This window comes from Lutra lutra, chromosome 7, assembly GCF_902655055.1.
Source record: "Lutra lutra chromosome 7, mLutLut1.2, whole genome shotgun sequence".
Classification (NCBI taxonomy): domain Eukaryota; kingdom Metazoa; phylum Chordata; class Mammalia; order Carnivora; family Mustelidae; genus Lutra; species Lutra lutra.
The window spans coordinates 129,748,412-129,773,643 of record NC_062284.1 but is presented as its reverse complement, the minus strand read 5'-3'; the positions used below and the strand labels follow the sequence as shown (position 1 = coordinate 129,773,643).

The 25,232-nt window shown below is 43.9% G+C and overlaps 1 protein-coding gene across 6 annotated transcripts in view; it reads left to right on the top strand.

Moving 5' to 3' along the window:
• Positions 1 to 25,232, top strand: part of ADCK1 (aarF domain containing kinase 1) — a 121,450-nt gene that overhangs the window by 519 nt on the left and 95,699 nt on the right. For 3 of the 6 annotated variants that reach the window (XM_047738240.1, XM_047738241.1, XM_047738235.1), the window contains exons 1-3: positions 14 to 137; positions 8,993 to 9,138; positions 11,924 to 12,007. In XM_047738240.1, coding sequence (XP_047594196.1) covers positions 9,004 to 9,138; positions 11,924 to 12,007 — 219 coding nt within the window. In that variant the 5' untranslated portion in view covers positions 14 to 137; positions 8,993 to 9,003. Of the gene's footprint in view, positions 1 to 13; positions 138 to 290; positions 385 to 8,992; positions 9,139 to 11,923; positions 12,008 to 25,232 lie in introns of those variants that run through there. The other 3 variants (XM_047738237.1, XM_047738236.1, XM_047738238.1) reach the window with 2 other exon arrangements.

Here is a 25,232-nt window from a genome sequence, read left to right as displayed (position 1 = left end):
GTGCTCCGGATCTTCCTCACCTTGCGGTGTCCTGAACTTCAGTTCGCCCTATAAACGTGTTGTGTATGGAGAGCAGACTCTGGGAGACACATAGCACAGCTCTGTCCCCAGGTTTAGTGGCGTTTACTTCCTACTAGGTAGGAAGTCAACTAATTCAACGAGCATTTATTGGTTCCCGTCCATGATAATTGGCACTTAGTGGGTGCTCAAGAGGTATTTGAGGAGTTGAAAGTGAATTTGACTTCTCTGTGCCTTCATAATTTTTCTTTAAGCATTTTCTTATCGCACAGGTTCTCAGACTGCATCAGAATACCCTGGAGGGCTTGTTAAGCCACACGGAATGCTGGACCCCACCCCCAAAGTTTCTGACTCACCAGCTCAGGGGTGAGGAGCAAGAATTTGCATTTCTAGCATGCTCCTAGGAGATAGAGAAGCTGCGCGAGACATGCTTTTGAGTACTTATGCTTTGTAGGAAAAAAGTCCTGTGAACTTAAGCACCAAGTTTTCCTTCACATCAGGTTATGGGCCTTTGTGTCCTTGTTTGCCAGTTTACCTTTCTGTAGTTAGGGGAAACGTGCATATGACCGCGTGCACACTGTTGATTTGCCCCTACGTTATGGCATATACGGATTTTCACGAAGTCTACGCTTGTGTCATTTTTCCTGGGTTACATCATGTTCTTTGTGTCATTATTGGCTTGGCCCTCAGATGTAAGGTTTGACCTCTGCTGGGAGAGCTTGCATTTTGTTCCTTCTTGATATATACATTTTCTTGTCAGAAAGGGGACCTAAAGATAGGAATAGTGCTTGCTTCTGGCATCCATCCCCCGACTCCCTGCTCGGCCCGGCCCCGGCTCACTCACCAAATCTCCTGGGTTTAGATTCTTGTGTCAGAGGCATTCCTGTGACCTCTTACCTGCCACGTGCTCTCTGTGGTTGGTTTTCCACTGTTCTCCCTGATTCCCCACTTTCCCAGGATGAACCAAATGGAGAATTTCTTTTCCTTGCCTGGGTGAGATATATTTTCCCTGTCTGCTCTGGGACCTTGGTCTCAGCCAGGGATTCCTTTATTTTATTTATTTGTTTTTGAAAGATTTTATTTATTTATTTGACAGACAAGACATCACAAGTAGGCAGGGAGGCAGGCAGGGGTGGGGCGGGGGAAGTAGGTGCTCCACTGAGCAGAGAGCCTGATGTGGGGCTCCATCCCAGGACCCTGAGATCATGACCTGAGCTGAAGGCAGAGGTTAAGAGGCTTAACCCACGGAGACACCCAGGTGCCTAGAGATTCCTTTATTTAATCAATATTGATTCAATCACCTTCTGGACGTCAAACCCTAGGGAATGGAGTATCATTACATTTGGACCTCATTATTGGTGGTAGGGCAGGTTAGAAACCTGAATCAGGCCAACGCTGTGGTCCCTGGGCTTTGACTCTGCCTCTTTCCAGACTTAAGACATGATGGTACCCTCTACCTTGTTTGCTCTACCTGATCCTCTCATTGGGTCTTTTCCAGTCTTGGGAGCAGACAGAGGAAACAATGCTCAATTCCTCTAATAGCCTCTTTAGGAGGTGGGAGGAGGCTGTGGTCACTTATGGGATTGATGCAATTAGAGCCAAAGTGCTTTTTTTCTGGTCATTCTCACTTGTGTACCAAGCAGGGAAGGGTGATTCCCTGCTTCTTGTCCTGGGATGTGGCATGGGGAGGGGGCTGCGGGTGGGTGGTAACTGATAGGCCCAGCCACTCTTGACCCACCACAAACAGCAAGTGCTTGGTTCCCCATTTAGTTGTGTCCAGGGGTTGGACATTACATTCGACCATCAGCTTCCCATGTGTAGATCTTTCCGCACTTCCCTTTTGCCTTGGTTTATCACCTGCTGGGGTATTCCCTTATGGCCCAGCAAGATGGATTCCATTCTTCTCATAGAGTTGACGGTAACACAGCTCTCCTAAGGTTCCTGGACTGGAATGGGTCGTTTCTGGTGCGGTGCTTTGGTTGACAGTCTGCTGTGTTGGTTTCCATGTCTTCTATATGCTGCCATTGTTTGGGCCTGGTAGAGAGAGGGTCAGAAATCGAAGTTGCTGCCCACAGTGACTGACACGGTTACCTGTGAACCGTGGTAAGAACACTGGTGAACAGAGCATTGCAAGTCCATGAAGGAGGTCATGTGCCATAGATAAGCTCAAGCTTTAATGCTGCTGTTTACTACTGAGTCACCTGGGAAAAATCTCACCCCCTGTGCTCCTTCCTTTCCTTATTTATGCCTGCGGATGATAATAATATTTGTTTCATCTTCCTGGGTTGTGTTCAGTATCTAAGGAGATAAATGAGAGCAAAGGGCTTTGTAAAGGTTGGTTTTTGCTAATCTTGTTATCTGATGTGGAGGTGTTAGGGTCTTGGTGTCCTCAAGCTCCCTTCCCCTCCCCCAAAGTGTGTGCTCCTGGGAGAGACAACTCAGGTGAAAGTCAGACAAGTAAACAGAACAGGGAAGGTGATTCATTAGCAAAGGGTTTAATAATGAAAGGTGTTTTTCACCGACAGACATATTTCACGGCTGACAGGGTCTTTTAAAATACCCGGAGGGAAGCGACTCATTTGCATGTTAAAGACTCACTGACACCTTATGGAAAACTCCAGCTCCAATCTATTTAGACATACTTTGGCTCCTATATCATCTATTTTGTTTTTCAATTTGCACCTCTTTTATTACTGAGGACATTTGCATGAAAACCGGGTCTTGGGAATCGTGTCTGTTTGGCTGAGGCTTCCCCTCCCAGGGTGGGTGATCTCAAGGCTAGGGGTGGCCTCATTGCCCACTGGGACTGGCCTGGAGGATGGAGCATGAGGCAGATGGGGTTTAAAAGAGGTGAGAGCTGGGAGGTGGTGCTGGGGGTAGCTGGGGGAGGATGGCATCCAACTGACAGCCCTGGGGTGATTCTCACCTGGGGACCTGTGTTGGTACTGGCTCAGCGCAGCCTTATGGGGTACCATTTCTCCCTTGATTCATTCAGCAAATATTTTGGGGCGCCTACTGTGCTAAGGCAGGTTTGGCAAACTCTAGCCACTGGGCCACTTCTGGCCATACTCATCACTTTATATATTGTCTGGGGCTGCCCTTTGTAGGCCATTGCCTATAATTGCCTGGGTTCTTCATCTGAGTGAGATAGGAGGCATTAGAGAGTTGAGAGCAGGGGAATACATAATTGGGCTGATGTTTCCACTTTGAGAATAGATGGGGGATAAGTGTACTCTTTTACTCATTCAATCATGTATTTGTTAGCAGACTTATTAATTAATTATATGATATGTTAACAAATTCTGCCCTTTGCATGTAATAGAACAGGCAGATACAGGACCAGATCCTTAGAGAAAAAAGCAGCGCATAATAAGACCAGATAGGAACGAACAACTCATTCTAAGTGGTTGGCTCACAGAAGGCTTCAGAGAGGGCTTGGGTGGGGGTGGGGGTGGTTCAGAGTGGAGAGGTGTTTGGGAGATGGAGCTAGCAAGTTTGGGTGGGTCTTGAATGCCTTGCTAGAGAATTTGGACGTTTTCATCAGTGGAGGGGAAGTGGGGTAATATGGGTACACATGAAGGTTGGGGTAATGATGACCTGGGTAGAGAGTAAAAGTCAGAGGGGATATAGGGAAATGCTTTTGGAGTGGGGAATGGTTGGGCTGTTCAGGCAAGATCGGGTGGCCTTCCTCCCTCATTTTATTAATTGTACGAGGTTGTGTCAAATCCTGGTCTCCCAGGTGCTAAGAGTTCTCCATCAGCTGTTTCTACATCAGTGCTTCTGGGAAGAAGAAACAAAGTTTAAAATAACAGTAAGGAAAAGAAGTCTTATTTGCAGAATATGTTTGGCATTATGTTAAAGCAGCATCTCATTTAATGCTCATAGTAACCTTAGGATGGAAGTACTGTCAGGGACTTCCTTTTGTAGGTAATTACGTGGGAGGCCCCAAGAGGCTGTGACTTGCTCAAGGTCACACAGCTAGTGAGTGGTAGAGCAGGATTCTTCCTGACTCCAGAGTTCCTGGCCACCAGTGGTTCCATGTGACCTTTTTAATGTGGGCTTCTCTGATGGCCCCATAGGGACGGTCCCTGGATCACCTCTCATGGACCTTCTTGCACTGATAATCTTGAAGAAGGAAGATGTATACAGAGCTGAGGGCATGCAGCCCAATGTAAGGCCTGCCTCCAGGTCCAGTTGGGAACCCGTGTCTTGGTGGGACAAGGTAGAGGGTGAACTCAACATGCTGCCCTTTTTGATAGAAAACACTAGAGAGAAAGGTGAAAAGGTAAGGTTAGGTGGGGGCCTGCCAGTATGTAAGAAGGGAGGCCTGCAGGAGTCCTCCAGAAGCTGACAGGCAAGGGAGTAAATAAGGTCCTTTACCAAAGCCTGGCACTGGGAGAGGAAATAATTAATAACAGTCATAATAATAATAATTATAATAATAAGAGATGAGTGGTGGTAGTAATAGCAGTTGGTACTGTGTTTGTACTGTGTAGGTGGCCCCTGGCTATACATTTTGCATGATTTCCTCGTCCCTCACCACCACATCTAGTAGACACTGCTGTCATCATCCCCATTTTATAGACAGGGTCACAAGAGTCAGAGTTGGCAATTTGCCTGCTTACCCAGTTGGGAAGTAAGTGTAGGGACCCAAACCCAGGCCTGCTGCAGTGCCTGTTCTTGTTTGGAAGGAACTCTTGGCTTACTAAAATGTCAGCAGAAAAAAAAATAAAAAGATGGCAGAATGATGCAGGGATAGGGGGGGTTTTCATAAATAAAGAGAATATTTAAAAAAAAGGTGATAAAGAAAATAAAGCCTATTCTTCAAAGCAAGGTTTTAATATCTTTTTATTTACAAACCCTTTTCTTGCAGAGTTAGGAACCAAACCCAGAAGCTGGGCTAGAGCTTTTGTGTTAAGGGCAACAAATGAGTTTCTTACATGATTTCTTTAAAAATAATTGTTTGGAGTCACACTTGTAGGGTGATTGCAGACCCCTGGGGTTGGGAGTAGGTATGAGCAAGTTGGAAGGCTTGGTTTTTGGGCATGGTTTCACTGATGGATTTGAACACATGCAGACTCTTTATTAAAAAGAAAATATTTAGGGGCGCCTGGGTGGCTCAGTGGGTTGAAGCCTCTGCCTTCGGCTCAGGTCATGGTCCCAGGGTCCTGGGATTGAGCCCCGCATCGGGCTCTCTGCTCTGTGGGGAGCCTGCTTCCTCCTCTCTCTCTGCCTGCCTCTCTGCTTACTTGTGATCTCTGTCTGTCAAATTAAAAAAAAAAAAAAAGAAAATATTTAGGGGCGCCTGGGTGGCTCAGTGGGTTAAAGCCTCTGCCTTCGGCTCAGGTCATGGTCCCAGGGTCCTGGGATCGAACCCCGCATCGGGCTCTCTGCTCGGCAGGGAGCCTGCTTCCTCCTTTCTCCCTGCCTGCCTCTCTGCCTACTTGTGATCTTTGTCTGTCAAATAAATAAATAAAATCTTAAAAAAAAAAAAAGAAAATATTTAGAAGAAGGTTCTCAAATTTTAGCTTGCATAAAAATCACCCATTATGGGGTGCCTGGGTGGCTCAGTTGTTAAACATCTGTCTTCAGCTCAGGTCATGATCCCAGGGTCCTGGGATCGAGCTTCGCATTGGACTCGCTGCCCAGTGGGAAGTCTGCTTCTCCCTCTCCCACTCTCCCTGCTTATATTCCCTCTCTCTCTGTCTCTCTGTCAAATAAATAAATAATTTTTTAAAAAAGATTTTATCGGGGCGCCTGGGTGGCTCAGTGGGTTAAAAGCCTCTGCCTTTGGCTCAGGTCATGATCCCAGGGTCCTGGGATCGAGCCCCGCGTCGGGCTCTCTGCTCAGCAGGAAGCCTGCTTCTCTCTCTCTCTCTGCCTGCCTCTCTGCCTACTTGTGATCTCTGTCTGTCAAATAAATAAAATAAAAAAAAATAAAAAAGATTTTATCTTTTCAATAAATGTTTATCACTATTTATTGAAAAGACAGTCCTTTCCCCTGTGTATGTTCTTGGCTCTTCTGTCGTAAATTAATTGCCCATATGTGGATGGGTTTATTTCTGGACTCTCTGTTGGAATTCATTGATCTATGTGTCTATTTTTATACCACTGTCATACAGTTTTGATTACTACAGTTTTGTAATGTAGTATAATCAGAGACCGTGATACTTGCAGCTTTGTTCTTTCTCAAGATTTCTTTGACTATTCTGTCTTTTGTGGTTCCCTACAAATTTTAGGATAGTTTGTCCTATTTCTGTGAAAAAATGCCATTGGGATTTTGATAGGGATTTCATTGAATTTGTAGACTGCTTTGGGTAATTTGGAAATTTTACAATACTCTTCTAATCCATGAACACAGAATATCTTTCCATTTATTGGTGTCTTTAATTTCTTCACTAATGTCTCATAATTTTCAGTGTACAGGTCTTTCACCTCCTTGGTTAAATGTATTCTTAGCTTTTTATTTTTAATGCAATTATAAATGGAATTGTTTTCTCAATTTCTCTTTCTGCTTATTCACTATTAGTGTACAGAAACAGAACAGGTTTGTGCATGCTGATTTTGTATCCTACAACTTTATTGAATTGGTTTATTCTAACAGTTTTTTGGTGGATTGTTCAGGGTTTTCTGTATATAATATCCACTGCAAATAGTGATAGTTTTACTTCTTCCTTTCCAATTTGATTGTCTTTTACCTCTTTTTCTTGTCTATTGATCTGGCTAGGGCTTCCAGTACTATGCTGAATAATACTTGTCCTGTTCCTAATGTTAGAAAAGCTCCCTACCTTTCACCAATGAGTATGGTGTTAGCTGTGGGTTTGTCACATATGGTCTTTATTATGTTGAGGTATATTCCCCTGTCCCTACTTTGTTGAGAGTTTTTAATCGGAAATGGGTGTGGAATTTTGTTAAATGCTTTTTCTACATCTGTTGAGATGATTATGTGATTTTTTAAAAACGACTTTATTTATTTGACAGACCAAGATCACAAGTAGGCAGAGAGGCAGGCAGAGAGAGGGGGAAGCAGGCTCCCTGCTGAGCAGAGAGCCAGGTGTGAGGCTTGATCCCAGGACCCTGAGATCATGGCCTGAGCCGAAGGCAGGCGCTTAACCCACTAAGCCACCCAGGCGTCCCTGATTATGTGATTTTTATCCTTCGTTTTGTTAGTGTGGTGTAAGAGATCTGCATTTTTGAGATGGAAGAAAATAGTGAAATTAAATCTACATTCACAAGTTATATTAAATGCAAGCAAAAGAAAATCAACTATATGCTGTTGAGAGAAGAGTATAAAATGTAAGTCGAAAGTAGAAGAATGGAAAAAAGGTGTACCTGTGAATACGTAAGAAAAATCCGTGGCTATAGTGTGAGCGTGAGTTCAAACAGATTTTGAAGAAAATGAAGACAAGGCTGTGTGTAGCATTAGTTTCCCACGAGGGGGAAACAGGCACAGAGCAGGGAGGGGAAGGTCACAGGCTGCGTCCAGAGCAGGAGCAAGCAGGGGCCACCTGAATCTTCCTTCTGCCTCTGTACAGGGTTTGCACGTGTGGTTAGTTTGGTGGCTCACTTCTGGGTGGGACTTCTTCCCTGCTGCCTGCAGCCGTGGTCAGGGAGTTTAGTCTGATACAGAGTTCTCAGAAACTGAAGGGGAAACAGCCTGTTGGGTACAGTGGCCCCCAGAAGCTCCAACGGTCCACCTGGTGGACTGAGCTAGTACAAGTAGGGTGAGGAAGGCCATCAGAGAGCCCTGAGCCCGCTTGATCCCACTGACTGGGAGTACTTCTGGTTCAACAGACCAAATCAGCAGGTGGACGTTGAATCCCTACTCGAGGAGTACCCTGCAGGACTGTGAGTCAGCGGAATAAGTCATGGCATGTGCCTTCAGGGAGCTCACGGTCTAGACAAGGGACAGTTTACTCTAACTGAAATAAATATTTTGGAAATCAGCCGGACGTGGAGAGCTTATCTGGCTGATTCTGACCAGCTGCTGTTTTGGCTGCGGATTGAGCACTTCTGACCTGGACACAGAAGGCAAATGACACCTGTGTGTGCATGGTGGTAAAGTCGTAGTTACAAGTAACGAGGGTTAGCGTGCTCTGCCACATTCCCTGTCTAAAACAGCATCTTTGTCGCATACGTGTCATCCCTCCTCTTACCCCCTTTCATTTTCTTCTCCGCACTTCATACCTGCTGCTGTTCTAATATGTCTGTGTGCTGTGGACCTGTCGTCCCATCTAGAGCAGAAGCACCACGTGGGCAAGAACTCTGTTTTGTTCCCTCTCCCCCCGTGCCTCGAATGGTATCTGGTACTCTGCGAGGAGTAATAACTTGGAGAGTTGACTTGTGCCCGGTACTCTGCTAAGCATTTTTTTTTTTTAAAGATTTTATTTATTTATTTGACAGAGAGAGATCACAAGTAGACAGAAAGGCAGGCAGAGAGAGAGAGAGAGAGGGAAGCAGGCTCCCTGCTGAGCAGAGAGCCCGATTCGGGACTCGATCCCAGGACCCTGAGATCATGACCTGAGCCGAAGGCAGCGGCTTAACCCACTGAGCCACCCAGGCGCCCCTCCGCTAAGCATTTTATATACACAATTTCATTTTATCCCAGTAACTTTTTTAAAAAAAGATTTTATTTGTTTATTTGACAGGCAGAGAGGCAGACAGAGAGAGAAAGGAGGGGAAGCAGGCTCCCCTGCTGAACAGAGAGCCAGATGTGGGGCTCGATCCCAGGGCCCTGGGCTCATGACCCGAGCCGAAGGCAGAGGCTTTAACCCACTGAGCCACCCAGCTGCCCCTCCCAAAAACTTTTGACGTGGGTATCATCCTGTGTTACGAGTAAGGAAACAGAGATCAGCAGGATTAAGAAAATGACCCAAGATTATATAATCTTTTAATCGGCAGAGCCTGAATTTGAACCCTGGTCTGACTAACTGTGGGATTCAGCTGTCCCTTGTTGTCTCCTTTCCTTCTGCAGGGTCTGGGAACATGGCCAGAAAGGCGCTCAAGCTTGCTTCATGGACTGGCGCGGCTCTGGCTGCCTCGGGCTTCTACCTTTACAGTAACAAGTACTTGGATCCTAATGACTTCGGTGCTATCAGGGTGGGCCGAGCAGTTGCCACGGTAGGTTTTTCTCATTGTCAGGTGGCCGAGGGACCGCACTGTTACCCGCAGGTGTTCATACAGACAGCAGATGCGGAGGTACACGTGTAACACTCTTACGTGTGCCAAGCTTTGAGCAGGCATGGCCGTGTGCCCTTCTGTATCTCTGTTCTTGTAGGCTTCCCCCACACCAGGCCCTACCAAATCCTGGTAGAATGGAATTGCATACGGTCTCTGTTGTGAAGCCTTTACATTTTATTTATTTATTCATTTGTTTATTTTAAAAAAGATTTTATTTATTTATTTTTTAAGAAACTTTTTTTTTAGAAGATTTTATTTATTTATTTGAGAGAGAGAGAGAGAGCATGAGAGGGGAGAAGGTCAGAGGGAGAAGCAGACTCCCCACAGAGCTGGGAGCCCTAAGACTCAATCCTATGACTCTAGGATCATGACCTGAGCCTAAGGTAGTTGCTGAACCAACTGAGCCACCCAGGTACCCTTATTTATTTATTTGACAGAGAGAGAGAGAGATCACAAGTAGAGAGGCAGGCAGAGAGAGAGGGGGAATAGGGTTCCTGCTGAGCAGAGAGCCTGATGCGGGGCTCAATCCCAGGACCCTGAGATCATGACCTGAGCCGAAGGCAGAGGCTTAACCCCCAGAGCCACCCAACCGCCCAAGCCTTTACATGTTAGATTCTGTATCATATTTTAGCGACAAACCTGGGCCGGTACTCCTCAGCCAACGCATATGGACAGGCTCAGCAGCTTTGATGAAATTCTGTCAGGAAATCTGGTTTCTCTCCTGTGAGCTAGTGTGCATGGTTCCTGAGGCAGGGCTCGGACTCAGAGCAGCTGGGTCTTGGAAGATTTTTGAGGATCCCCTCCAGCCCCCGAACTAACAGAGAATCTGAGTTGAATATTTTGCCATTAGAGTTTTTCTCTGTGGCCCGGGAGCATCCTTCCGCTGCGATCGTGGCCTCTTGATGCTGCTGAGCGCCACTCTCCCGGACATGCACGTGTAACTGCCTCACTGGTGGGCAGAGGGCCACAGGCCTCTGTGCTCTCTCTCTGCCTTTTGTCTGCTGCAGGATGAGCTCGTCCTTGCTTCTCCTTGGTGTGGATAGACTCTGAGGCACGCTCTGTTTGAGTTGTTGTCTGATTGTTTCCTTAATACCCAGTGTTGTGAAGTCTTCTCCTGAGCTAGTTATAGAACCCAGACGGACGAATAGATAAACAGGCCACGGGATAGAAAATGATTCCCGAGTGTTTACTGAGGGCCTTTTGGCGGCCCAGCATTGTCTTATGTGCTTTGAGAGGTAGAATGAACTGTCCCTCCTTGACCCAGCTTTGAAGGATCTTATGACTGAGGAGTGCTCACATGAGTGGGTCAAAAAACAATCACTCTAAAACCATGGATTGGGTCAAGATGTGTGACTCAGGGGACCACTGCTAGGGGACTTCGGACACAGGAGTGAGACCTGTAGGCTGGGAGTCAGGATGAGTGCTCTAAGGGAAGCAGGCTTTAATGGAACCTTAGGGATTTGAATACAGTTAACCCTTGAACTACGTGGGGGTTAGGGTGTCAGTTCCCAGGCAGTCAACTTTGGACTCCCCAGAACCTTCAGGACTGATATTTGACCAGCTGTTGACCAGAAGCCTTTCAGATACCATGAAGAGTTCTTTAACACATTGTTTGCATGTTATATGTTTCATATATATTCTTACAATAAAGTAAGCCAGAGAAAAGGAAAGGTTATTAAGAAAATCATCAGGAAGAGAAAATACATTTATAGTACTGTACTGCAGTTTACCAGAAAAACCCCAAAGCCATGTGTATGTGGACCTGTACAGTTCCAACCCATGTTCAAGGGCCAGCTGTAGCTGGGAATGAGGGAGGAAGGTATCTGCCAGTGCTTTACACACCAGTAACTAGGATGTGCCTTCTTTAAAGGCCAGGTTGATTGGCCTTGTGCCTTGTTCAGTGACCAACCCTTGCTTATGGTTGGTGTTTAACACCTTTATGTTGAGTGGAGTAAAGCTTTGGGGGTGTAAACAAAGGGATAGACTTTTCTCGGTAACAACCTTGTAAGTCCCTTAGCTTCTAGGGACCTCAGTTGCTCAGTTCTAGAAGGAAAGGTTTGGCCTGGGTAGGCCTCCAGCTTCCTCCATGTCTGTGATATCTGGAAACCTGTGATTCTCTAATTCAGGACATGGGATATGGATATGGAGATGTGGATATGGGGACTTCTTCAGGGCTTTTGGCCAAGGGTCCCAGAATCAAAACTCAGGCTGTCAGTGCAGCATAAATATAAAACGATGTTTATTTATGATGCTAAGTTTATCCAACAGCGTTCATTCAGCTCGTCTTTACTGAGCATTTACCTTTGTGTCTGGCACAATAAGATTGTGCTGGGGATACAGTGATGAACAGGAAGGACAAGGGTCCATGTTTATAGAGCTGAAATTCTAGCAGAGAGGAGAGTCCATATACAAGGAAACAAATGAGCAAGGTAATTTTGGGTATGATAATGTCATTATGGTAAGTAATTGAGAGTTGCTGGAAGGTGGGGCAAGCTTAGACTGGGCTCTCTGCAGAGGGGACATTTGTGCAGAGCCCTGATTGTCAGGAAGAAGGCAGCCAGGCTAAGATCTGGGGGGAGGAGCATCTTAGGGGAGGGGTTGTCTACTTCTCTAGACATACTGCCTGTGTCAGGGGCGTGCAGCTGCAGGATATCGGAGGGGTGGGGTGGCGAGGAGCAATATTTGATGCCCCAGGCGCTAAGCCTTTCTTTTCCTTGGTTCACAGACAGCTGTCATCAGTTACGACTATCTCACCTCCCTGAGGAGTGTCCCCTATGGTTCCGAGGAGTACTTGCAGCTTCGATCCAAGGTAAGGAGCCCGGGGCACCCATCTGAGCCAGGCTAGGACCAGGTAAGTCCTAAAGTAGCTTAGCTGCAGAGCTAGCATGCGTCTTGGTGCACCTGGGGGTCGGCAGGGGGCTGTGAGGGAATTGGCAATGGGGGCTTGGGAGCAAGGAGGGGAGGACCGTCTCCTCATTGGAGTTGTTTTTGTGCTGATGGGCTAGGCTGCCCAGCTGCCATCAAGCTGGATCCCATGGTACTGAGATCATTAATTGACAAGGCACTGTCGGGAAGGCTGGTGTGTGTTTCTGGGGAGCATAAGGTGTCTGGGATGACTCAGGAGGGATGAAGGCTCTGTTCCTGACATAACTCAGTTGGCTTCCGAAGTGCTTTGTCAGGCAAAACCCAACTGAAAGAGGTTAATTGCTTTCCTGTCCTCTCAAGGCTACACTGGGGCTCCTTGCTAGGCCTCTGAGGGGAGCCGTCCACCCCGCACCCTCTTTCCTCGCTTGGAATAGGTCGGTTGATTTTGATGCTACAGCTAGATGAGTTGGGGTATCAAGAGGGTGTCTTTTTTTGGATATAAGTTGAGTTTGGGGCCAAGTGTAGATACTTTTCTTTCCTCCAAGGAGAGGTTTGGGATAGATCTGTATATCTTTGCTCAGCCTGGAATGCCCCTTAGAAAATTTCTAGTCATCCTTTTGGCCTCAGCTCAAATACCTCTCCTCTGTGATGTTTTCCTTCTCAATCATTCTTGGTGGATGGGATAATTAATTTTAAGAATTTTATTTAAACTTTTCATTATAGAAATATCAACCATTAACAAGAGTAGAGAGAAAAGTATAATGAACCCTTATGGAATTGTCATCCGGCTTCAGACATGATCAACATTTTGTCAGTCTTGTATTATCCATTTACCCCTTTATTCATTCATGTATTTTTAATTCATTTATTTATTTTTGCTCAAATATTTAAAAGCCAACTTCAGGCATCATATTATTTTATCTGTAAATGCTTCAGTCTGTATCTCTAATAAAGAAGTACCTTAAAAAAACTTCCAAGGGCGCCTGGTGGCTCAGTTGTTAAGTGTCTGCCTTCAGCTCAGGTCATGATCCCAGGATCCTGGGATTGAGCCCCGCATCAGGGTCCCTGCCTGGCAGGAAGCCTGCTTCTCCCTCTCCCACTCCCCTCTTGCATCTCGTGTTCCCTCTCTCGTGTCTCTCTTTGTCTACTAAATAAATATAATCTAAAAACAAAACCCCAAAAAACAAACAAAAAAAAATTTCCATACCATCATCATAACTAACAAAATTAACAATATTTCCTTAATAACTTCTAATAGCTAGGTTATACTCAAATATCCCTAATCCCAAAAATGTCTTTTTAAAGTTGGTGCATTATGTTCTGGACCCAAATGAGGAGCATGTGTTGCATTAGGAAACACCAAAATCTTCTCAAATCTATAGTATTTCCCTTCCCTCCTATTTTTGGAGCTATTCTCTTGTTGAAGAAAGCAGATCATTTACCCTGTAGAATGAGGCCAGTCGCATCCTCAAAGCATCATGTAATGGGAAGTAGATCCACATGGCACGCAACTCGAAGTATGTCCCATTGGAACAAGCAGAATGATCCTCCTGTCCTTGTGCCTCAGGCTCCCATTGTTCCAGCCTGGAAGTGATCTGTGTGTCCCATATGTCCTTCCGGAGATGTCTTCTCACTGGAATGTAGTCAGACTTCTTTATTCCTACCACAGATGATACCTGCTTACATGTCTTCCTTTCACTTTATACTATAGATTCTTTTAGGTAGGGATGGGGTCATCTTTTTTGTATTTTCTGCCTCTAGTGATGATGCCTAGGACTGAGTTGACTTAATGTCTGTTTCAGGCTGCACCTGGCTAGGTCCTTCCTTGGGAGGGGACCTGGAAAGGGTGCAAGGTTTGCATGCCGAAAACCTGAATTTGTGCTTTGTCTTTGGGGTGGTCATTTAGCCTTTGGAGCTACCATTCTCCTCATCTGTAGACTACAGTTGGCTCTGCCACATGTTGGGGATTATATAGATAATATCTGAGACTGTGTGTTGTGAAGTGTGAGTGTGAAGCAGGTATCAGGAATCAGTCAGATGTTGGGGCCCCTGGGTGGCTCAGTCGGTTAAGTGTCTGCCTTCGGCTCAGGTCATGATCCCAGAGTCTTGGGATCGAGTCCCCAGTTGGGCTCCTTGATTAGTGGGAGACCTGCTTCTCCCTCTCCCTCTGTCTGCTGCTTCCCCTGCTTGTACTCCCTCTCTGCCAAATAAATAAATAAAATCTTTACAAACAAAATCAGTCCGATGTCTAGCAAGAAGGATGCTCTGTGAGGACAGACACTTGTCTCTGTGTCTACAGCAACTACAGCAGTACCCAGAACACAGTAGGTCCTGAATAAAGGTTTGCTGAGCTAATGAATGGACGAAATGTTAGTTTGTGTCGGAAGATCTCACAGCCTGGGCTCTGAGACTCGGTCCCCACCCTGCTGTTCCCCGCCCCTCTTCTCCATCTAAACAGTGCTACAGGCCTTAGAGCCAACCAGAGTGACATTCTGCACAGAGGCGCAGGCTGGGCAGGGAGGCAAGCTCCCTGCAGAGCAGACAGGGGATGGGTGACATGCAGGCAGTGGCCCTCACATGTAAGGCACCAGCAACCCCCGGGGAAGTTGACGGTGTTGGAGGATGCAGGAAGGAAAGTGCAGGCTGCTTTTTGACAGGAGGGTAGCTGACACAGATAACAGGGCTGGAGGCTGGTCCCCGGGACTTGTGCCTGGAAAGGGGAGCTCGCTGGCACTGAAAAGCAGGAGCAAATACTGCAGGTGTGTTCTTCCGTTGGAACACTTATCTCTTCTCGTCTTCGTGACTGATAAAGGAATGAGAGAAGGGTAAAACATAATTATTTCACTGTCAAGCCAGCGTCCCCAGGTCCCGGAGTATGCTAGAGCAAGAGACAGTGACTTAGAGAAGTACTTTCAAGGTTGGTGCTCAGCCGCCTGGTGTCTCAGTGACTCAGCTTCACGTTGCGGGGGATGGGAAACAAAGCCAAGGAGTGTTTTCTGGGGGCTCAGTGGCACTTTGCTGGGCAGCTGAGGGGGTGTGCTGAGGCCCCAGTACTTTGAAGAACCAGACTCTGGGTGTCCAGGATGCTTATAACCAGAGGCAACAGGTGTGGACCAGCCTGTGCACAAGGCAGGAGGAAGTCACGGCCGGTACAGATGTCCGGATGGGGCTGGAGGAGGCAGGGCTGAGATGATTCTGACCAAGGGATTCTGGTATTGTAGACATATGTTAATTTTTCAGCTCAAGAGCCGCTCACGTTTTGGGTAGTAGCATCTAAAACTTCCTTTGGGGATCCACCCATATCTTATGTACTCATCCCGGGGTTTGAGGGAGGCTCACCCCACCCTCAGCTCCAAGAGTGGGCACATGACTTAGGCTATCGATGGAGTTCATTCCTCTGGCCCTAGAGATTGATTCAGGGATGGGCACTTGAGCCAGTGTTGATTAGGACTTTTGGGGGTGTCCTGCATAGGACACTGCCTTTTCTGCTACATTAGCTGCCAGTAAAGGGTATTGACTTAAAAGCTGCTGGCAGCCATCTTGCCACCATGAAGGGAAAGCCTGTCTGTGAACGGAGTATTGTAGAGAGAAGTGTCATTTGAGTCCCTAGATCTTGCTGAGCCTAAAGCCCCAGTGGACTTTCCAGTTATATGTACCAGGAAATTCTCCTTTTGCTTCAGACAATTTGAGATCAGTTTTCTGTTACTTGCAATCAAATGAATCCTGATACACTGGGGACCATTAGAGAAGCATGCTGGATCTTGAAGCTCAGTTAAGGTTTTGATAAATCACAGAAGGTCTAGTAATTTAAGGAAAGAAATGAAATCGAGAAATTCCAAGGCCTAAACAGGGTGATGAGAGGTTTGCATGGTGTTGAGTCGACTTGTAGGCTTTTGGTCTGCCAGGCTTCTGGTCTACCACCAAATAGCTGTACTATCCTATCTGTAAAATGGTGGCAGTGGCCTTTGCCCCAGCTGAATTTGTAGAACAGAGATGAGCAGCTTTGTTTAAATAAACATTGGGGATTATTTAATGCAGCCAGAGAGGAGATCCAGAGGCACAAGTTTTACCTCAATGACTCCTTATCATTTTAATGAACAAGTTAACGATTTTCTATTTTCCTTATTTCTGCATTTGTTAATTAGAATTCTCATGTAAGGAAGAGCTGTCCCTTCTCCTTCAGTTGTTTATTTAATTATTTTTATCAGTATGAACTCATGGATATTTATATTATTCTATGGGTTATAATCCAAAACCATCATTATTTTTATTGTTCAAATTATTCTAATTTTGGCCATTGGGAACTCCTTCAGGTTGATTTCTGTGTCCGTTCTTTTTTGAGCACTATCTTAACTTTCTTCTTCTTTTTTTTAATAGGATTTATTTATTCACTTTAGAGGGAGAGAGAAAGAGTGCAAGCAAGTGAATGGGTGCACACATGGGAGAAGGGGCACAAGGAGAGGGAGAGGGAATCCTAAGCAGACTCCATGCTGAACGTGGAGCCCAGTGCGGGGCTGTATCTCACAAGCCTGAGATCACAACCTGAACAGAAACTAAGAGTTGGACCCTCAACCAGCTGTGTCACTCAGGTGTCTCACTATCTTAATTTTCTAATCCCCAGACTCATCGTGTATTTTCCTTCCTGCAGCCCTGGAATCAATCAATCACTTCTCCAAGGAGCCGTGGTTCTTTTTGTTGGAAGAGGGTATTTAGAAACCAAGATGTTGGGGCTAGATGTATACATTGCTATGGGAGTGCCATTGTTTCTAGGCCCTCCCAGGAGACAAGGCTAGGAGATATATGTTTGTATACTCATGTGCACACACACACCTATCTATGAAGAAACCATGAGTTCATACTGTTATCTCCAACTCCCATCTGACGTCACAGAATTTTAGCTCTCTCCCATTCCTTATGTATAACTTATTTCTCTGACAGTGAGAAACCCACCTCTCTTTATCTACAGTATATTTACTTACTTGTTCAACTAGTATACCCCAAAATAGTTAAGACCTTTGAGGCATATAGGAGCAGAGGGAGTGGCCCAATCTGGGTGAGACTGAATAAGTTAAGGGGGTATTTGAGCTGGGTTTGGAACGTGGGTGGGATTGAAACGTGTAACACTGGGGACAGGCGATTTTGGTTGAAGTTGATGGGTAAAATTTTGGGGATTGTCTATAAGAAACATCAGTTCAGTGTTACTAGGAACTAGGGTATGGCTGAGTGAAGGTGAATATTGGCAAAGAGAATTAGAGCTAGGTCACAGAGGGACGAGAGGCCAAGGTTTATACCAGAGGTAGTAGGGAGCCATGGCAAGTTCTTGGGTGAAGTTTTGTTAAGCCTTCAATGAACAAGAATGCCCTGGTGTAAAGTCATCAGTCACTGAAAATTTTTTGAGCATCTAATCTCTCATACGATGAGCAGAAACATGAGAGAGAGAAAGTGTGTCTAGGGAGGGAGAGAGAGAGAGAGAGAGAGATCACGGGTGCCTTTTCCTTTCTTAATCAGAATCCGAATATAGGAGGGTTCTCAACTGCTGCTGTGACCAGGAAGCTTTTGAGTTGAATCCCATTGCTTGTTTCGGAGTAGGTTGCGGGACTCCTATGGTGTCAGATGTGTCCGGTCAGCCGTATGTGTGTGCATCGTATTAGTCACACTAGTCCTTACTACTTGGGCTTGAAGAGGTGGTGATTAATACTCTGCTCCTCCTTGTCTGAGAAGCAGAACCAAGGAGATGCAGGTGTCTGCCAAGAAGAGCTCAGAATGTCAGCTGTATTACTGATAAATGCTGAGTTGGAGCTTGTGTCTCCGGCCTGTGAGCCAGTGGGCTTGTTGTACTTCACTCCTGAATTTGCTAGACTTACCTACACAACATAGATGTGGCAGAGCAAGCCTCTCACGGGGGTGGGGGGTGCTGCCTATTAAGGCAGGAAGGAGTGGAGCACCAGTGTCCTGTGGAACTGTGCTGATCCCAAAAGGGAGGTGAGAGGCAGCAGTGGGCTGAGCACGCACGATCTGTTTCTTCTCACAAACTCACCAGTCTGATTGGTGACTCCTCCTCCCATTGGGAGCAAGAGGGAAGAGAGAGATCAGGAACATTACACCTCTATGGGGCTCCCATAAAACAGAGATGGAGGTTCACCTGAAGTACTCACCTGCACATGGGAAGCAGCGGTAATTTTGTTGTAAGAACTGTTTGTGCCCATTAAATTCTGCTGATGTTTATACCTGACCTTGTTTGGGGACATGGGCTACTTCTGGCTTGACTATGTGTAACAATTTCAACATTACTGAAATCTGCGTTTAGAGAAAAGGGTCGTCGATTGTCAACCTTTAGAACCATGGCATATGGTAGGGTGTTTTGGGGGAAAAGGATATTGATTAGAGGAGTAGAATAAGGAACTGAGGTGGGGTGATGATGACTCTTTTTATATTTATGCTATTGACCTTCAGAAACACCTCTTTGGCACCAGCTAGCTCAGGCTTCTAATGTACAGATGAAACTGGAGGTCTATAGGGGTGTTGGGATTTTTTTTCTTTATAGATTTTATTTTATTTTTAATTAATTATTTTTATTAACATATAATGTTTTATTGCTCCAGGGGTATAGGTCTGTGAATCGTCAGCCTTATATATTTCACAGCACTCACCATATCACATACCCTCCCCAATGTCCATAACCCAACCACCCTCTTCTTACCCTCCCCCCAGCAACCCTCAGTTTGTTTTGTGAGATTAACAGTCTCTAATGGTTTGTCTCCCGATCCCATCCTGTTTCATTTTTTTTCTTCCCTACCTGTCAAACCCCCCACCCTGTTTCTCAAATTTCTCATATCAGACATATCATATGATCATCATCTTTCTCTGATTGACTTATTTCACTCAGTGTAATACCCTCTAGTTCCATCCATGTCTTTGCAAATGGCAAGAATTCATTTCTTTTGATGGTTGCATAGTATTCCATTGCGTATATATACCACATCTCTTTATCCATTCATCTGTTGATGGACATCTAGGTTCTTTCCATAGTTTGGCTATTGTGGACATTGCTGCTATAAACATTCAGGTGCACGTGCCCCTTCAGATCCTACATTTGTATCTTTAGGGTAAATACCCAGTAGTGCAATTGCTGGGTCATAGGGTAGCTCTATTTGCAACTTTTTGAGGAACCTCCATGCTGTTTTCCAGAGTGGCTGCACCAGCTTGCATTTCCACCAACAGTGTAGGAGAGTTCCCCTTTCTCCACATCCTTGCCAGCATCTGTCATTTCCTGACTTGTTAATTTTAGCCATTCTGACTGGTGTGAGGTGGTACCTCATTGTGGTTTTGATTTGTATTACCCTGATGCCGAGTAATGCTGAACACTTTTTCATGTGTCTGTTGGCCATCTGGATGTCTTCTTTGCAGAAATGTCTGTTCATGTCCTCTGCCCATTTCTTGATTGGATTATTTGTTCTTTGGGTGTTGAGTTTGCTAAGTTCTTCATAGATTTTTGGATACTAGCCCTTTATCTGATATGTCGTTGGCAAATATCTTCTCCCATTCTGTCAGTTGTCTTTTGGTTTTGTTGACTGTTTCCTTTGCTGTGCAAAAGCTTTTGATCTTGATGAAATCCCAATAGTTCATTTTTGCCCTTGCTTCCCTTGCCTTTGGCGATGTTTCTAGGAAGAAGTTGCTGCAGCTGAGGTTGAAGAGGTTGCTGCCTATGTTTTCCTCAGGGATTTTGATGGATTTCTGTTTCACATTGAAGTCTTTCATCCATTTTGAGTCTATTTTTGTGTGTGGTGTAAGGAAATGGTCCAGTTTTATTCTTCTGCATGTGGCTGTCCAATTTTCCCAACACCATTTGTTGAAGAGACTGTCTTTTTTCCATTGGACATTCTTTCCTGCTTTGTTGAAGATTAGTTGACCGTAGAGGTGAGGGTCTATTTCTGGGCTCTCTATTCTGTTCCATTGATCTATGTGTCTGTTTTTGTGCCGATACCATACTGTCTTGATGATGACAGCTTTGTAATAGAGCTTGAAGTCAGGAATTGTGATGCCACCAACTTTGGCTTTCTTTTTCAATGTTCCTCTGGCTATTCAAGGTCTTTTCTGGTTCCATATAAATTTTAGGATTATTTGTTCCATTTCTTTGAAAAAATTGAGACGGTATTTTGGTAGGGATTGCATAAATGTGTGGATTGCTTTAGGTAGCATAGACATTTTCACAATATTTGTTCTTCCAATCCATGACCATGGAATATTTTTACATTTCTTTGTGTCTTCCTCAATTTCTTTCATGAGTATTTTATAGTTTTCTGAGTACAGATTCTTTGCCTCTTTGGTTAGGTTTATTCCTAGGTATCTTCTGGTTTTGGGTGCCATTGTAAATGGGATTGACTCCTTAATTTCTCTTTCTTCTGTCTTGTTGGTGTAAAGAAATGCAACTGATTTCTGTGCATTGGTTTTATATCCTGACACTTTACTGAATTCCTGTATGAGTTCTAGCAGTTTTGGAGTGGAGTCTTTTGGGTTTTCCATAGAAAGTATCATATCATCTGTAAAGAGTGAGACTTTGACTTCTTCTTTGCTGGTTCAGATAGCTTTTATATCTTTTTGTTGTCTGATTGCTGAGGCTAGAACTTCTAGTTCTATGTTGAATAGCAGTGGTGATAGTGGACATCCCTGCCACGTTCCTGACGTTAGGGGAAAAGACTTCAGTTTTTCCCCATTGAGAATGATATTTGCTGCGGGTTTTTCATAGATGGCTTTGATGATATTGAGGTATGTACCCTCTCTGCCTACACTTTGAAGAGTTTTGATCAGGAAGGGATGCTGTCCTTTGTCAAAGGCTTTTTCAGCATCTATTGAGAATATCATATGGTTCTTGTTCTTTCTTTTATTAATGTATTGTATCACATTGATTCATTTGCAGGTGTTGAACCAACCTTGTAGCCCAGGAATAAATCCCACCTGGTCATGGGGAATAATCCTTTGAATATAGTGTTGCATCCTGTTTGCTAGTATTTTGTTGAGAATTTTCGCGTCTGTATTCATTAAGGATGTTGTCTGTAATTCTCTTTTTTGTTATGGTCTTTGTCTGGTTTTGGGATCAAGGTAATGCTGGCCTCATAATGAGTTTGGAAGTTTTCCTTCCGTTTCTATTTTTTGGAAGTGTTTCAGAAGAATAGGTATTAATTCTTCTTTCAATGTTTGGTAGAATTCCCCTGGGAAGTTGTCTGGCTCTGGGCTCTTGTTTGTTGGGAGATTTTTGATGACTGCTTCAATCTCCTTACGATTATGGGTCTGTTCAGGTTTCCTGTTTCTTCCTGGTTCAGTTTTGGTAGTTTATATAATCTCTGGAAATACATCCATTTCTTCCAGATTGTCCAATTTGCTGGCATATAGTTGCTCATAATATGTTTTTTTTTTTTAAAGATTTTATTTATTTACTTGACAGAGAGAGATCACAGATAGGCAGAGAGGCAGGCAGAGAGAGAGAAAGAGAAGGAAGCAGGCTCCCTGCTGAGCAGAGAGCCCGATGCGGGACCCGATCCCAGGACCCTGAGATCATGACCTGAGCTGAAGGCAGAGGCTTAACCCACTGAGCCACCCAGGTGCCCCTCATAATATGTTTTTATAATTGTTTGTATTTCTTTGGTGTTGGTTGTGATCTCTCCTCTTTCGTTCGTGATTTTATTTGGGTCCTTTCTCTTTTCTTTTTTGATAAGTCTGCCCAGGGTTTTATCAATCTTACTAATTCTTTCAAAGAACCAGCTCCTAATTTCATTGATCTGTTCTACTGTTCTTTTGGTTTCCATTTCATTGATTTCTGCTCTAATCTTAATTATTTCTCTTCTCCTGCTGGGTTTAGGCTTTCGTTGCTGTTCTTTCTTTAGCTCCTTTAGGTGTAGGGTTAGGTTGTATATTTGAGACCTTTCTTGTTTCTTGAGAAAGGCTTGTATGGCTATATACTTTCCTCTCAGGACCACCTTCCCTGGGTTCCACAGATTTTGAACAGTTGTGTTTTCATTATTGTTTCTATGAATTTTTTTCAATTCTTCTTTAATTTCCTGGTTGACCCATTCATTCTTTAGTAGGATGCTCTTTAGCCTCCATGTATTTGAATTCTTTCCAACTTTCCTCTTGTGATTGAGTTCTAGTTTAAAAGCATTGTGGTCTGACAATATGCAGTGAATGACCCCAATGTTTTGGTACTGTTTGAGACCTGATTTGTGACCCAGGATGTGATCTATTCTGGAGAATGTCCATGTGTACTAGAGAAGAATGTGTATTCTGTTGCTTTGGGATGGAATGTTCTGAATATATCTGTGATGTCCATCTGGTCCAGTGTGTCATTTAAGGCTTTTATTTCCTTGTTGATCTTTTGCTTGGATGATCTGTCCATTTCAGTGATGGGGGTGTTAAAGTCCTCTACTATTATTGTACTCTTGTTGATGTGTTTCTTTGATTTTGTTATTAATTGTTTTATATAGTTTGCTGCTCCCATGTTAGGGACATAGATATTTGAAATTGTTAGATTTTCTTGTTTGAACAGACCCTTTGCAAAGTATGATATAGTGTCCTTCCTCATCTCTTTTTATAGTCCTTGGCTTAAAACCTAATTTATTGATATAAGGATTGTTACCTCAGCTTTCTTTTGATGTCCATTAGCATGGTAAATGGTTTTCCACCCCCTCACTTTAAATCTGGGGATTCTTTTGGTCTAAAATGAGTTTCTTGGGGTGGCTAGGTGGCTCAGTGAGTTTAGCCTCTGCCTTTGGCTCAGGTCATGATCTCAGGGTCCTGGGATCAAGCCCTGCATCAGACTCTCTGCTCAGCAGGGAGCCTGCTTCCCCCTCTCTCTGCTTGCCTTTCCAACTGCTTGTGATCTCTGTCTGTCAAATAAATAAATTAAATCTTAAAAAAAAAAATAGAATGAGTTTCTTGTAGACATCATATTGATGGGTCTTGTTTTTTAATCCATTCTGATACCCTGTGTCTTTTGATTGGGGCATTTAGCCCATTTACATTCAGGGTAAATATTGAAAGATATTAATTTAGTTCCATTGTATTGGCTGTACGGTGACTGTTATTGTATATAGTTTCTGTTCCTGTCTGGTCTACTACTTTTAGGCTCTCTCTTTGCTTAGAGGACCCCTTTCAATATTTCCTGTGGGTCTGGTTTGGTATTTACAAATTCTTTTAGTTTTTGTTTGTCCTGGAAGCTTTTTATCTCTCCTATTTTCAATGATAGCCTAGCTGGATATAGGATTCTTGGCTGCCTGTTTTTCTCATTTAGTGCTCTAAATATATCATGCCAGCTCTTTCTGGCCTGCCAGGTCTATGTGGAAAAGTCTGCTGCCAATCTAATATTTTTACCATCGTATGTTACAGACTTCTTTTTTCTGAGCTGCTTTCAGGATTTTCTCTTTGTCACTAAGACTTGTAAGTTTTACTATTAGATGACGGGGTGTGGACCTATTTTTATTGATTTTGAGGGGTGTTCTCTGTTCCTCCTGGATCTTGATGCTTGTTCCCTTTGCCATACTAGGGAAATTCTCTACTATAATTCTCTCCCAAATATCTTCTGCCCCTCTCTCTCTTTTTCTTCTGGAATCCCAATTATTCTAATATTGTTTTGTCTTATGGTATCACTTATTTCTTGAATTCTCCCTTTGTGGTCCAGTAGTTGTTTGTCTTTCTTTTGCTCAGCTTCTTTATTCTCTGTCATTTGGTCCTCTATATCACTAATTCTCTCTTCTGCCTCATTTGTCCTAGCAGTAAGAGCCTCCATTTTTGATTGCATCTCATTAATAGCTTTTTTTGATTTCAGCTTTATTAGATTTTAGTTCTTTTATTTCTCCAGAAAGAGATTTTATTTCTCTAGAAAGGGTTTCTCTAGTATCTTCTTGCCCTTTTTTGAACCTAGCTAGCACCTTGAGAATCATCATTCTGAACTCTAGTTCTGACATATTACCAATGTCCGTATTGATTAGGTCCCCAGCCATTGGTACTGCCTCTTGTTCTTTTTTTTTCTGTGGTAAGTTTTTCTGCCTTGTCATTTTATCCAGATAAGAATATATGAACAAGAAAATAAAATACTAAAAAATGTGTCAAAGATCCCAGAAAAATGTATGTTAACCAAATCATAAGAGACCCAAAACCAGGGGTATAAGGAAAGGGGAATAAAGAAAAAAAAAAGTATATATATGTATTAGACTGGTGAATAGAACAGAGCCACACACTTGATTTTGGATGTATTTTGGTCTGTTAGAAGAAACTGTCTTCCAAAATTTTAAAGAAAGAAAAAATATATATATATATAAGAGTAAACACAATGAAGGGATCGAATTTGGCTGTAAACATGAAAATTTAGGCAGATTTTTAAAAAGAAATTGATAAGAAGTTAGTTGAAAAAAAAAAAGAGAATGTGATCAGGCTGGAGAGTAGAATGCTAGATTTAGGGTATATGTTGGTCTTTTAGAAGAAACTGTATCCCAAAATTTTAAAGAAAGAAAAACTTATATGTATACAAAAAATATGGTTAAATACAATGAAGGGATAGGATATGACTATAAAAGTGAAAATTAAAAAAAAATTTAAAAAAGATATTGATAAGATAAAATAGTTAAAATAGGTTAAGATAGGAAAGAAGAAACATCAAATAAAATAGGAAAAGAGAAATAAAATAAAATTTAAAAACGTAACCTTCAAAGTCTAAAGAATTATTGGAAAAAAGCCGTGAATTCTGTGTTGTGTTCCCCTAGCTCTGGAGTTCCACAGTTCTAATTGATCGGCGAACTTGGTCTTGGCTGGATGTTCTTGCTTATCTTCTTGGGGAGGGGCCTGTTGCAGTCATTCTCAAATGTGTTTGCCCGAGGTGGAATTACACCACCCTTGCCAGGGGCCAGGCTTAGTAATCTGCTCGGATTCGCTCTGGGAGCTTTTGTTCCCTGAATGTTTTCCGCAGAGCTTTGGAGGACATGAATGAAGATGGCGGCCTCCCAATCTTTGGCCTGGTGGGTCTGAGAGCTCGGGGCCACAGTCCTCAGTGCACCCTCAGAGATAAGCAGCCAATCCCTCCCGTCTCCCTGGTCTCCGGCTTTGCTCTGTGTTCACCTGGCCTGTGACTGAGTGTTTCTATTTCTGGCTCGGGGCCCCGTTTGGAGTCTCCAAACCCAGCA